General features: G+C 46.4%; 1 protein-coding gene across 1 annotated transcript in view; it reads right to left on the bottom strand.

Moving 5' to 3' along the window:
- LOC147668212 (ARF GTPase-activating protein GIT1-like) overlaps positions 1-15,197 on the bottom strand; it is a gene marked incomplete at both ends in the record, with an annotated part of 136,171 nt that overhangs the window by 18,131 nt on the left and 102,843 nt on the right. Inside the window, one exon of the mRNA XM_086948700.1 lies at positions 721-832. Coding sequence (XP_086804826.1) covers positions 721-832 — 112 coding nt within the window. The remainder of the gene's footprint in view (positions 1-720; positions 833-15,197) is intronic.

Raw genomic sequence — 15,197 nt, 5'->3', positions numbered from 1 at the left:
TACCATTTAAAGCTTTGATAACACCTTCTGCTTATAATGGTGCAAAGGACAACACAAATAGCATCTTAACGTAAAACTAGAGTTACTCAACTGATGGTATAAGGATAAAAGCTAGTCGAAATCCACCGAGCTGGTGATGTACACCATCGAAAACATTTTGCACGGAGATGCACAAGAGCAACGCATTTGTAAGCAGGAATGCACACATGCGAAGCTTCCCAATGCCTTGGAGCCTGGGACTGCTGTGCCTTCATCAATGGCCCTCCATTTCCACAGTGCAGGTTCTCAACCTGTTTTGCTGCTCTGGCTTCTCCTAGCGCTGAAAATGTAACTGTAGGAATGACCCATGGTCCACCTAGTGGTGCACCTGTATCAATAACCCCTCCCCCCCCTGCCATCCCCCCAGCTTCCTTACTGCTGCAACTGCATCAATGGCCCCTGGTTTCCCTTGTGCCTCTTGTGTACCCGTTCCTGTGACCCATGGGTGGATGGTGTAGCAACTGTATCTTTACTCTAATTTCTTTTCTTTCACATTTATTTTACATTACTTTATTATCTTTATTCTTTAACCTTTTTTCTTCAGCTTCAGTCTCCATCTGCAACAGACTAGTAATTGTCCCTAACTCTGTTCCTATCTCCCTGAGCCCCCTGTTCTGGTGCTCTTCCTGGAGGCTTCACCCTGAGTGACCCCTTGTCCAGTGCATCCAAGTGGTCCCTTACCTGCAGGGCTGATGGGGCTCTTCCCTTGCTGCCGCCTCTTGGCTTCACTCAGGATGTCGATTATGAGTGTGGCGAATTCACGGGCATTAAACCTGGCTAGCTTCTGTCGACCCTGCCGAAGAGATGAAAAGGAGAGGAGACAGGTGACCGACCATCTGTCACAGAGGGCGAGGAAGTGATAAGGAAGAGTGTACAAGACAAGAACTATGATGTAAAATAGTGTGCGCAAGTTCAATGAGACGCCATGAGTGAGAGAGCTAGACAATGGACACAAAAGCGGAGAAAGAGTGCCAACGTACATGCAAACAGAAAAGAAAGTGAGCGTACAACCGACCATGAACACTGAATAGAGAAGTGTGCAAGAGGCATTTCACAGAACACACAAGCAAAATATTTCTAGATCAAAATTACAAAAAAGTGCCATGTGGTACTCAGTTTCAGAATCTTTTCAAGTGTGAACTAGTCAATTTTTCACTAACTGGATGCTTTATTCAAGTGTTTAACTGATGCTAATGAGAAGAAACTTTTACACGGTATTCACTTGCGTTAAAATGAAAAAATAGCAAATGAATACTGCCACAATATGCCACATAATTTGCAATTTCTTGATGCATAATTTATTGGATGCTGCCACATAATTTATTCTTTACTGGCCAGTAATTCCAGTGCCCCTACATTCTTAGGAATGACTAGTCAGATGACATGCTTAGACCCTTATTGCAAGATTTGCGGAAATCCCAATTCCACCACACAAGAGTTGTAGCTGGGGGGCGGTTCGCCCCAGGCGGCAATATTTTGGGGGGGGTGGCGCGACCCTGGTGGCACATGGTGGCGGCGATTATGATTTAATTGGGGACACTGACACCTCCCCCACACATGCGGCTGTGAACCTGTCGCTGAAGTTCGAGCACTGTCTGCACCCGTGACGGCCAGTTTTGTTAGTGAAAGCGCACCGGCTGCATCCACGTACCATCTAGCAGGTGGTGGTGGTGAGTTGCGCGGTGTACCGTGTGGTTCCCAGGGCCGTCAATCTTGTAGCGTGCGAAAGCGCTACGAATGATGGCCCTGGGCATCATTTTTATCCAGCCCCTGCGCAGTGCTGCTAAAATGCGGCGGAGGAGTGCTGGGCGATTTACAGAACCCCTACGGTAGGGGGCTAGGGGCCATGCCACCACTATGGAGTATACAGGAGAGGTAAGCTCAATGTTCGCAGCAACAACAAGCAGATTCGTTTTTGTGAAAAACTTTAAACGCACTTGAGTTGCTGGTGTTATTTTAACTGTCTTCGCTCTCTTCCTGATTTACATCCTAGTCTGCAATGCCTCGTATCTTTTTTTGTAGTAGTAGTTTTAAAAAGCGCGAGCTATCAGTATTAGCATAGCTGCCAAGGTTTCAGATTGGTAACGTTTTCATAATTTCAGGATTATTATGAGTGACATTTAACAACTATCGAGTGACACTTTCACCCGAGGAAAATGAAGGAATCAAGATAAGGGATTCAATGTCTATAATTTAAGGCTCTCTCTCTGGTTGGTACTTACTTGGACCTCGGCTCCACCCGCAGATAAATCGTGAGTCAGTCCCGAGTGAGTGTGTGGTGTATCCTGCTGGTGGTCGCAGGCAGCAGCTCTGTTCCGCAAGGGCTGGCTGCGGCAGGCAGGCTGAGCTCACGCAAGGCCACAAGACACTGCAAATCGGGATTCCAATTGCCGCCTGACCCGGGGCCTCCACAGATGGTGATTAGACTCTTGTGAGTTCCCGGGTCACGGTCTCAGGTCTCCATACCCCCACCCCCCTCTGGAGTCAGTCGGCTCGGGCTGAATCAGGAACGGGCGGGAGTAAAATAAGCTCTACAGCAGTGTCTGCGGCGGGTACGAGCTGACTGTAGCAAGCTGCGAGCCTTGCCATGATCGTGGCGTGGTACTTGGCAGGAATGTATCAGAGCACTTTACATGAGCACGAGTTTCCTTACAGACGGATTTATACCTTCACTGGAAACAAGGGCATTTTCCCATTTTACTTGTTACCAAACTGGGATCATAGTAATTATTACGACGGCTGGCATTTTGCCTATGGTACTTTAGAATACTGTAGAAGTGGAGTTGAACCGGAAGTGAACAGATCAACAGTGAAGCGACTTTAGTTCTTTAAATAATATAGGGCAAGAGGGAGTGGAGTGGTGTGGCACACTGGTTAGAGGCGGCAGACCCGGGAGCAGAGGACGGCCCGGGACCAGGGTTCAATTCCTGACGCGGCAGGGTCGTGGACCAGGGTCAGCAGACTCGATAATTCTCACCTCGGTGCCTACTCTAACCAGGGATCACACTTGGCAACTCTGGGCATTAGCTTGCCTCATCTCCACAACGGCCCCCCACATACGCCGGGGATGCCTGGTTTCACCTTGGAGATACCCAGTAGGGACCATCTCACAGGGAAAGCCAGGACGGGTTCCCCAGCAGTCTACTGCGCAGAGTTACTCCTTCGGGAGTCGATTCTAGCGCATTACAAACCCCCAATTAATTAATTAATATAGGGAGAAACTGCGTTTGGCATTTGAGACGTGAAATAGGTGAATAGCTTGCTCTGCCAAAACATGTTTCCGTTTTTGATACCCGTTAAGGTCACCCTTGCATTCTCATGCTCGTAATTATTTGTGAGGAAAATGATCATGTGATCAATAGTAGAAACCTCTGTATAGTAAAGTATGAATATGAGATTTGCCTGCACTTGTCCAGGTTGCCAACAGGTGTGCCCTTGATTCTGTGATTCAGAGTACTACTTTTTGTCAACAAGCCTTTTCGAAATCGAATTAACATGTAAGGAAATGTCTTTGACACGTTAAAGGCGTACCTTGGTACTATAGCAAACAAGTAAGGAGTCTACCCCATTCCACGATTAGTAATAAAGGGTCATGACCTGAAATCACCAGGTCAGGTGTTTCAGGGCCAGCATTGGAACCCACCCTGGAAGTAGAGTGCAGTAATCCCCTCCTGCTGATGTACAGGAACCAGGCTCACAGGGGGGAGGCTTTTAGATGGCAGCTCTGTGCTCACTTGTACCATCTACAAAGCTTCCTTTAGAACTTTGTTCGACTTACCCATTTTGACCCACCAAGCCCAAATTTGGCTAAAGAAACAAACTTGAGATATGGAAGCAGATTTTTTGCCACCTTCTTTGAAAAATGTATAGGCCCCACTAGAACATCTTTATTGTCGGGAGAAATGTTAACGCTAAAAGACACGCCCAGCCATCCTTGAACATACGGCCACATGCATCAACCTATTTAGGAAGTGCAAACGATGCGAATCGGTAAATTCGGCCGTTTGAGATTCCTAAATAGGTTTTTGGGATGCATCAAACATTTTTGGAAAAATCGCTATTTTTAGCGAATTCCAAAAATGCGATTGCTTTTAAGGAATCGCAAATTTGCGATTTCTTAAAAGCAATGCATGATTACTTTTAAAATTGCGAATTCGCAATTAGGGGGTGCAGATTACCACAAGGGTGAACCTCGTGGTAATTTGCGAAAATGTATCAAATTTGCATTTTAAAACACTGTCATGTTACAGACACACATGTCCTTAGGACATGTGTGTGTGAAACATGCACTTCAAAATACATTTCAGGGGTGGGGGGGGGGTCCTTTGGACCCCCCCTGCACCCATGGAATGCATTAACATTTTGCGAATAGCTAATTGAAATTCGCAAAATGTCAATGCCTTCCCATTGATTCCTATGGGCCTTTTGGCCCATAGAAATCAATGGGAATTGCGAAATCGCAAATTAGAATTCGCATAATATTTGCGATTCGGTAATAATTGCGATTTTTACCGAATCGCAAATATTATGTGATTTAAATCATGCATCCCATTTTGCGATTCCTTATTTGCGATTCCCTAAAAATCGCAAATATGGAATCGCAAAACCGGACTTTGATGCATGTGGCCGATAGTCTCTTAACGGAGCATTAAAACACCTCAACATAGGGGGGGCGTGGCTTGGATTGTGGTGACAATGGCTGCCTGAATCCGTCGCTCGACACGCAGGAAAGCGACTTATTCTATTTTCAGGAGATAAATCAACTCCCTTCAACCTTGGACCTCGGGCTTCGAATCCGCTTGGCCTGCAGCGCAACCCGATGCCTGTATCCCGTGCCTCGGATGCCTCGAAATAGGTAATTTTGACACCGAAAGCAGATCGCTGCAGAGCAGACGGTGGTCTCCAAAAATGGCGCCGACTCCCGGCACTGAATTACATCGGTCTGAATGCGTTGGTCCCAACTTCCTAAACTGGTCAGACGGTTCCTCTTTGTTATGCAAAACCCAACGCTTCGAGGGTGTGTGTCTATCTGCTGTGGAACATTAAATTAAAGTTCACCTTGCTTCTCCGTGATCGGCTTGCTCCTCCGTGATCGGCTTGCCTGACCCTGAAATGGCGGCGGACATGCTGTAAGTGACGCCGCGAGCTCTCCCCGTGCCTCTCAACCGCGGGGTGAGTCCTCTGCATGAATCACTGGCAGAGACTTATGTGCAGCGCTTTGCTTCTCCCCCTCGCCTGCATCCTAGCGTCTCAACATGCCCCAGCAAGCTCCGACTCCACCACGGCCAGCCTGACTTCAAAATGGTGGAAGCGTTAGTTATGAATCGGCGTGTTTTGAGAGGCGAGAGCGACGAGGAGTGCCTCAGAATCTGCCTTAAAGAGTTGACCACGAGGAGCCACTAAACAGCTAACACACGGTCAAGCACGATCTAACTGAAACCTGTAGGACGTTCTGTGGGATGTTCAACTGAAAACAACAACCCACCAGCTTCAAATATGGGTCTGCAGCAATGTCTCCCAAGGGTTTGCCAAACATATACAGCCTGAATGCTGAGTAGTGGGGGTGAGTCCCCTCTTCACGCCCCTATTGCGCATCCTTCGTGTTGGACAGGCCTCGTACACGGGCCGCTCCCTCCCCGCATAGGAAGGCCCGAACACCGGCTCTCCCAGTGTCACCAGAAGAACCACCCCGACAACCCGCCGAAGCAACCTGCAACCCGTCCCCAACGGGACGCCTGCTCCCGAACACCACGACATCGGCCGGCCCGGGCCTCCTTCAGCAGCAATGCCCCGGCTCCGCCGCCATCTTGGACACTGCACCACGAGGCCGCGTGGCCTCAGCTCGACCCCAACCCAGGGCCTGGCCAGGCCCCGACATCGAGGCACCACCATCCACCCAGGAGGTGAAGAGACCACTTGGCAGGTCAATGGGAGAAAGGAGTGTCGATGGCTCTCCCCCGCCAGGTGCCGATCGCCCCCAGCCTCCCCGGGCGCTGGCTCCACCCCCCTGCTGGGTGTCTGGACTCCCTCATCCCGGACTTCCCGACCTCCAAGTGCGAGGGTCCGGACATCAAAGGAGAGCAGACCTATAACTGGGGCAACTCCAGAGCAGGAAGGCAGTTGTATCCTGGAGTCGAGAGACACCTTGAAGAACTCATCCTTGACGGACTGCTGGCGCTGCCGCAGCCCTGCCTTGTGAATCATCGATCCTGCCTGCTGGCGCTGCCGCAGCCCTCTGCAACCTACACCTTCGTCGGGACCTGCTGGCGCTGCCGCGGCCCATCCTTGTGAACCATCGCTCCTGCCTGCTGGCGCTGCCGCGGCCCTCTGCAACCTACACCTTCGTCGGGACCTGCTGGCGCTGCCGCGGCCCATCCTTGTGAACCATCGTCGGGACCTGCTGGCGCTGCCGCGGCCCATCCGTGTGAACCATCGTCGGGACCTGCTGGCGCTGCCGCGGCCCATCCTTGTGAACCATCACTCCTGCCTGCTGGCGCTGCCGCGGCCCTTCTCAAGTGAGACTTGTCATCCTAGCCGGCTGGCGCTGCTGCGGCCCGACCTTCCAGATCTCCGAGCTCGAGGATTGTGAGCTAACCATCTTGCCACCCCGTACCAGACCGGTACCAAGACTGTCCCGCTACCCTTTTCCCCCTCAGAGACTAGAATTGAGAGGACCCTCGTGTCCCGACCTCACTGTACCGTTGATACCTCTGCCTTAAGAATCGTATATAAAGAGTGTTGACCCTATCCTTGTGTGGTGTCCATCTGTGGGGGGGAAGTTACTTGTCTGTACGATCGCTGGAGACGGCCCTCACCGGAGGCCTCTCCCCCTGTCCTCGGCCGACCCTCCAGGTCCCCGTACCCTCCAGGTCCCCGTCTAACACTTCGTATTGACTGAATTATGGCGTAAAGGTGGCGTGCAAACCCTCTAGTTCTACTGGAATCCTACTTAGACCACATGTTTGCCTAATGACAGGGTTTCTTGCCATTGCTTCCAGCCACTGACGCCCTTTTGTATCGGCTCTGAGTAGCTCAACCCTGCAAGGGAATCTTAGAGAGAGATCTTAACCGGCATCTTCCAAAACCTTAGCATGAACTTACTGGCAGTATATTGAACCTCCTTCCGCCTTTACACCGTGTCTTGCCGCCAACACTCTACTAATCTTCAGTAACCCCCTGCATGGTTATAATGAGAGCACAGTAGGTACCAAGTGGACAACCAACACTTACGCCCTCTACCTACCAGCCACAGTGTTCCCATCTTCATCAGCAGACGTCCTAGTTCACAGAGGCTCCTACTGTCCAGATAAGATAACCAAAGCATCAATCCAACAGCAAAACAAAGGGATCCGAATGCGGGAGCGTGTAAACGAGGGCTTCTCATTAATTCCCTTCGGGGCAGGTTTGTTCCCTTCTGCTCTTATCTCACCCTGTAAGAACCTGCCAGTCCCACTGAAGATGGCGGACAAAGACAGTAAGTCTCACAATAAGAAAGTAAGACCTGAACCAACATTGTCGGAATCTCCTATTAAAGTCAAATCAGACCTGACTAGCATGGTGGACATGATTCTTAAAAAGCTGGCGGAAGTCCATGACTTCGCTAAATCAACGAAAAGCAATACTGATTCCCTGCAACTGGAGCTCACAGCAATCAGAGCGGACATCAGTTCTATACACAAAAGCATTGACGAAGCGGAACAACGTATCAGCGATGTAGAAGACAAAACCTCCCAATCAGCAAGAATAATATCACCTCCAGAGCACCACGAATGATCTTAAACGTCAGAATGCTGAATTAGAAGATCGCAACAGAAGAGGTAATGTTCGCATCTTTGGTGTTCCGGAAAACTCAGAAAAAGATGCTGAATCCTGTGTGGCATTCCTTGAAGCATGGATACCTACGGTCACAGTGATTAAATTCCATCATGGCCTGGAACTAGACAGGGCACACAGAATTCCAACATTCATCACACCGGGAAAAAAAGGCTCTCGCCCTTTGATCTGCAAAACGCTCCGCTACCAACACGCTGAGGCCATCCTGCAATTCGCCAGGAAAAATCACCACATCACCTGGGAAGGTCATCGGATAGTCTTCACCCAAGACTACTCCAAAGAGACTGTCGAAACGAGGAAAGGCTTCCTGTCTTTAAGAGATAAATTGAAAGCAAAAGACATTCAGTTCTCCTTCGCTGGCCCGTTAAAGTTTAAAATCACAGAGAATGGCAGAACACACATCTTCTCGAGCCCTCAAGATCTTGCACACCACATAGAAGAACCACCTCCACAGACCATGGACGTATCTAGCGGCTCTTCCAACAAGCGAAAAACGGACACTCATGACTCCACTACCCGCTGAACTGCTGATCTGAACGGTTGTACTGATCTGCGGATCGGATGTTTTTTCGCTGAACCTTTGGGTTACACTGGTATCTCAGTTTTTTAATACTTCAAATACTTCTCTGGTTTGAGGGTCAGATTGCCTATTATATTATTCTTTAGCCACAAGATGTTACCAGTTCCTACAAGAAGTTGCCACATAGTATAGGTGGCCACATGCCGCATGTTGACCATAGGTTGTAAATTAGTTACGCGTCATGCTGCGTTGTAAAGTTGTTTACGCCAGGCTGTGATGGGCCCCCTATAGGGGCTGTTTGCTAGTTATATCAAGGTTCTGTAGTTCTAGATAGTTGGCTCGCTCAACATGTTCAATTACGGTCGTAGACCACCTATATGACCACTCTTTTGTATCAAGCAAGCCAGGCTGAAGACGGCTGGAATGCCAGAAACCGGTCCTCGGAAGCTTGTTTCCGGTCCAGGGAAGGCATGGCTTGGCAGTTCGGGCTGGACTGTTCTCATGAGGCACAGGGTCAGACTGATTTGCATATAGCCATGTCTGAACTGGGGTGGCAGAGTGGGCTAAAGAACGGTGATGGATTAAACCCAGATCTTTTGACTGGGTGTGAGTGTTTGATTGGTTCAGATGCTGCGTCCATTACCACCCCCTTTTTTACCACATAGTCTAGGTGGCCACATGTTGACCATAGGTTGTAAATTAGTTACGCGTCATGCTGCGTTGTAAAGTTGTTTACGCCAGGCTGTGATGGGCCCCCTATAGGGGCAGTTTGCTAGTTATATCAAGGTTCTGTAGTTCTAGATAGTTGGCTCGCTCAACATGTTCAATTACGGTCGTAGACCACCTATATGACCACTCTTTTGTATTGTATTCCGTGGTCTAAAATGTGCTTAAATTGCGCTTACAGCTTAGCACTATGCTAGAGTCACACATGTTTCACCATAAGTTAGAACGCATTTGAAATGAGATCAACTAGTAAGTAAGATTCTCCTGTTGGGACATTATCCTTAAGTATTTTTCTGTGCTGCCTTTAGATGGTACTGCAGTCGCAGCTCCGGAGTTAGAATTCTTTGGGCGAGGGGGTCGGAAGAGAGGGATGGTAGGGATGGGGTGTGGGGGGGCAAGGGCAATGAAAATTTGGTTGTTTCCTTATTGTTTTTATTGTTTCTATTTTCTCTTCTGCTTGTTGCTGCCCAGATCTCAGTAGTGTCGTACGTGTCTTATTCATTATGCTGTCTCTATTACGGTCACCACAGGCTCTTTATCATGGGCCGGTCCTTCCAGCTAATGGCCCACAGTCATGTAGCACAGACGTCGTCTGCGTTCTACATTGATCTCAGCGTTTACACAGCAGCACTCATTATAAGCTGGCCACTTTCCCTGCAAAATCCTCCCTTTAGGTGACTCAGGCCAAATCATTGGCAGATAGCCTTAATATAGTTTTCTTAAACGTCAAGGGTCTTAATCAGCCAGTAGAACATAGGAAAGTCTTTGATTATTTAGCAAAATCCAAGGGGGACATCATCCTACTTCAAGAGACAAAACTGTCAAAAGAAGACACTGAATTCATTAAACATCATTGGATCTCGTACATCTTTGTTCCCCAGTCGTCCACAAAAAGAAGGGGGTGATCACCCTAGTTTAAAAAAAATCTAACATTTCCATACTCTCACACACTCCAGACAACGATGGCAGACTGTTGGTTACACACCTATTGAGAGATGAAGATCATATCCACGTGGTAAACATATACGGTCCGAATTCTGATGATCCGGAGTTCTGGGAATCTGTCTCATCAGCCATTGAGGGTATTCCCCATGATGAGCTTTTGATAATTGGTGGGGACTTCAATCTTCCTCTAGACCCCCTTCTAGATCGCCAATCCAAATGCGTATATCACCCCTCACGATCCCATGATATACTCAACCGTCTCTGTTCCAAGTTCAACTTACACGACTCCTGGCGCCTACAACACCCTGACAGGAGAGATTACACATTCTATTTGGCCCCCCATAATTCTTACTCCAGAATTGATTACATATTAATCTCCAGCCCTTTTACACACCTTATAGAAGAAACGGACATAGCTTCCAAGCTGGTATCAGACCATTCCTGCATCAATACTAAACTAGCAGGTTCACGATCTATCCTACCCCCGAAACGCTAGCGTTTTAGTGATGACATCCACTCAAACCCAGAAAACAAAAAACGCACAGAGAACGCCATTTGTGATTACATCACATTGAATGATATACCAGGTTCGGACATCTCTGTGGTGTGGGATACACTTAAAGCCACAATTAGGGGCGTCATTACAGGCATCCGGGCACAAACAAAAAATTGAATGCAGAACTAGAAACACTGGAGAGGGACATCAAAGCACTGGAAATCTCACATTCGGTTGATTTAAACAACATTTCCACCTTAGACCTACTCACTAAAAAGAAATACGAATATAATGCAATTATGAGCAATCACGCTGGAGTATGGATAAATAAGTTCAAAGCTCTGAAACTATGCGAGGGTAACAAAGCAGGGAAATTGCTTGCGTCTTACCTCAAACATAAACAAAAACAGTTCAACATAGCTTCAATAAAGGACACCGCCAGCAACATGCATACCAAACAAAACAAAATCCTAGACACTTTCCAGTCCTTTTACGAAGACTTTACAAGAACAAGATGACTTTCGACCCGGAGGCACGCACCAATTTCCTAAGTTCACTATACCTCCCTAGACTTTCTGACGATGACAACTCCAAATTAGGATCCCCCTTCACGGACAAGGAAATCTCTTCCTCCATGAAATCCCTTAAGTGCAATAAAGCTCTGGGGCCTGATGGCTTCTCGGCCAGCTTCTATAAAGAGTTTGAAAGTATTCTCAACCCTGTCCTACTAAAACTGTTCCAGTCCTTTTCCGTAACAGGTGGTGTCTCCAAATCAATGAGTGAGGTAAAGACCCTCTTTTAACAAAAAACTCACGCCCTCACTCCTAAATTTAGACTGAGATATATGCAAAAACCCTAGCCAACAGACTCAATGCAATCCTCCCTAAGCTAATTAGCAACTCCCAAGTGGTATTTCTTAAACACCGCATGTCCAATGATAACACGCGATTACTTTGTCATGTTCTGGAAAAAGCAAAAATAACAGCCTCTTCCTCTGTTGCCATCACCTTGGACGCGGAAAAAGCATTCGATAGGGTGTCGTAGCCCTTTTTAAAACAGTGTATGCAATCTTTTATCCTGGGGAAGTCTTATATTGATATGGTAATGGCGCTTTACTCCTCCCCGTCCGCCAGGAACGTCATAAATGGCTCCCTGTCAGATCCATTTTGCTTAGAACAAGGAACCAGACAGGGCAGCCCTCTTTCACCAGCTTTATTTCTCCTGGCCCTCCTGGCCCTCAAACACCTTATCGCGGATATAAAACGAAATGACGATATCATGGGCGTGGAGTTTGGTGCATCACAAATAAAATTTGCCGCATAAGCGGATGACATCCTGGTGTACACAGAACACCCTGAATCCTCCATCGAGGCTCTCATGGCCACCATTGATAATTATTCCCTCCACTCCGGCTACAAATTAAAGCGAGATAAATCTGAGGTTAAGCCCTTGAACATAAACGGTACCAGAGACATGCTCCGAAACTCTGGCCTGTCCTGGCAGACCGGTTTAATTAAATATCTCAGAATTGAATTTGGTACTACCCTTCTTGAAACCCTCCAGCGCAACGAAAAAACCACCTTAGAGAAAACTAAATCGCAACTTGATGGATGGTCTCATCGGTTCATAACTTGGTGGGGAAAAATCGAGACCATCAAAATGATGATCTCCCCTCTTGTAAATTACCTCATCACGATGTTGCCCCTTACTTTATCCCCAGACTTTCACCACAAACTAGATGCCTTACTCACCAAATTTCTATGGAAAGGTAAAAGAGCAAGAATTAGCATAAAGAAACTCCGTCTGGACAAATCTCTTGGATGGGTCAACTTAGCGGACTTTAAATTGTACCAAACTGCTTTTCTCGCCAAGCAGGGCTCTTACTGGCTGTCGCCTCCTGCCAACTACAGCACCGTTTGGCTAGAAATAGAAAAAGCCCTTTTCGTAAAGACTGCCCCAGCTGCTGTTTGATCGGCTAATATGAACGCAACCTCTTACTCGAAATCCATTTTCCACAACACAAAAACCGCCCTGTTAAAAGTAGATAAACTCTTAGATGCCAGTATTAGACACTCTTGGTGGGAATCGATCTGGCATAACCATTCCGTGTTGTACAAGGGCAAACCATTACATAATGTTATATGGATTGAAAAGGGTATTTTTTTCCCTCACCAACTATACAAAGATTCATACCCCCTCTCCTTCACGGAACTCCAATCCAAATATAACCTTGCCCCAATTGAATTTTACAACTTCCTGAAGGTAAAGGCGGCGATCACTAAAGCACAATTCTCTGCTAGCCCTCCCTCTCTCCCGTCCTACTTCTCTAGATTAAACAGAATAGGCCACCAGGTGTCCTGGATTTATATGCTCATACGCCCACAACACTCCAATCTTAATAAACAAATCAAACAATTCTGGGAATCACACTCCTCTTTCCCTATATTCGACATAGACTGAGTCAAAACCTGCGAATCCACCATGCAACACAAAACCAATCCTACTCTTTGCCAGACAAAATTCTGGCTGCTCCATAAAGCCTTCTGGACACCATTACGTCTTTTCGCTCATAACATCAGAGATGATGCATCCTGTTGGAACTGCAAAAGTGTTGACGGTGATCTTGAACACCTCATACTCCATTGTGAGTGCGTGATCCCCTACTGGGATAAAGTCTTCGAGAGTCTCAAAAAGATCTTCTCTTTCTCCCCCACCCCCCATGGAAATGTCCTACCTCGTCTTTGGTTTCCTCAAAGCCACGTCCCTTAACAACAATGATAGAGCTTTATTAGATTTACTCCTCATCGCTGCTGTGAAAGTTGTTCTCAATAACTGGAAAGACACCTGTAAATCCTACTTTGCCTGCTGGTTAAATTGGGTAATCAACCTTAGAGGTGCTGACAATATATCACTTCAACACTCACCATGGCGACCACCTCGGCGACGATTGTGGGATGCTCTTGACAACTATTTTAGCGCCCACAAACCACCTTGAATGACCAACACCCACCCCCAACTCTGGTCGCCTTCCCTTCACCTTAGTCCTGCCCATGCTCTTCGTTCTACCTAACCGATTAACTAAACTTTCTCAACAGAAATTCCACTAGCCTGTGGACCAATCCACTGATACTACTGTTCCCACTGACATGTAATGTATATTCATTTTTATGATTTTCTTCATTATGTTTTGCTATCTTATGTTACGTTCCTGATTGTTTGTTTGTGTATATTTGCTCCCATCCAATTGCCAATATGATGGCCACTATTTTGATTCCATGTACCTCAACCATTTACTTATGGCTTCCATGCACCCAATGTATGTATTCAACATCTTTTTCCTTTTGTTTATTTTGAAACTACCAATAAAAACTTTTGGAATAAAAAAAAATTTAAAAACCTCAACATGGAGAAGAACTGGAATGAAACTATTTAATATTTGCCCTTTAGGGGGATATACTAGCCAATCAGATGAAAGGTAAATCCAAGGATTTCCAATGACCTGCAGAGACGAGATACTCATGGATCATCCTGAATTCATGTAGGTTTTGCCGCTGCATGACTCCTTCACAAAGGAAAAGACAATCATGTTCATCAGGATTTTTTACCGGTCGTTGAATTCCACTTTAGCTATAAATCACCAACACCATTAGTGATTGCGAGCACTGCAACTATAAAAGGAGAAATCAGCTAAAGCCAATATGGCCTCTCTCCGTAGCGGCAAATTGGCAAGACATCAGAGACTGTTCGAGCATAATTCAGAAACTGCATTTAGTAGAACCTTTAGAATCAGTACAGTAGTACTACTCTCATACTACAAAACACAAACCTATGTGTGGAGACCTCTACCTCTACTATTTTTCTGTTTTATGTGCTGCGATCTCCACCCAAGGAGGTATACGTTTAAGGTGTAATAACATCTATTCAGACCAACACATTGCCACCGCATATAGTGCTCTGGTCATATTTTTGGTTAAATATGCTAGAGGTTGCAAACAAGTCAACCTTGATACCTCTGTACTTATATATTATTATTGCAAAAAGAATAATTGATGGACAAAATACAGAACAATGTCATACATTCACCCCAGTACAGAGATCTGGGCCTAAAACCTTCGTTTTCTGCTCCCTATGCCATTCCAGTTTGAACCCAGCCATACGAAAATCAATCAATCAACAGAGTCTTTATTTCGATTCACATATCATAAAAGACAATACATTAAAAATAGATGAATTTGGACATTTCATTCTCATAAGACAGGTCTAATGCAGCAAAAAATCAATTAACAGGTTACTCCATCCATGTACACAATAATTTAGTCTAAAAGCAGACTAAAACTTTAAAAACATAGAGAATCCAACCACATAGTGCAATATGTATCACAGAATTGATATGGCTAGATTAATATTTACACTAGTAAAAATAAAAAAACTTTTATAACAGGCCTAGCTTATGTGTATGGATTGCCTACATCCAGTGTAAAAATTTAGCAACAGCAATAGCTATGGGTATGGGTTCTGTGCAATCTGTTTTTAGTACCCTTAGCACCTCTTTGCCGGTTTTGATGCCCTTCAAAAGGCAAATGGGCTTCAACCAGGTGTGCCTCGGATGTTTGTACACTGGGCATACGAACAAAACGT

This window comes from Lissotriton vulgaris, unplaced genomic scaffold (assembly GCF_964263255.1).
Source record: "Lissotriton vulgaris unplaced genomic scaffold, aLisVul1.2 SCAFFOLD_4766, whole genome shotgun sequence".
NCBI lineage: Eukaryota > Metazoa > Chordata > Amphibia > Caudata > Salamandridae > Lissotriton > Lissotriton vulgaris.
The sequence above is the reverse complement of the archived record's forward strand: the minus strand, read 5'-3'. Positions and strand labels throughout refer to the sequence as shown.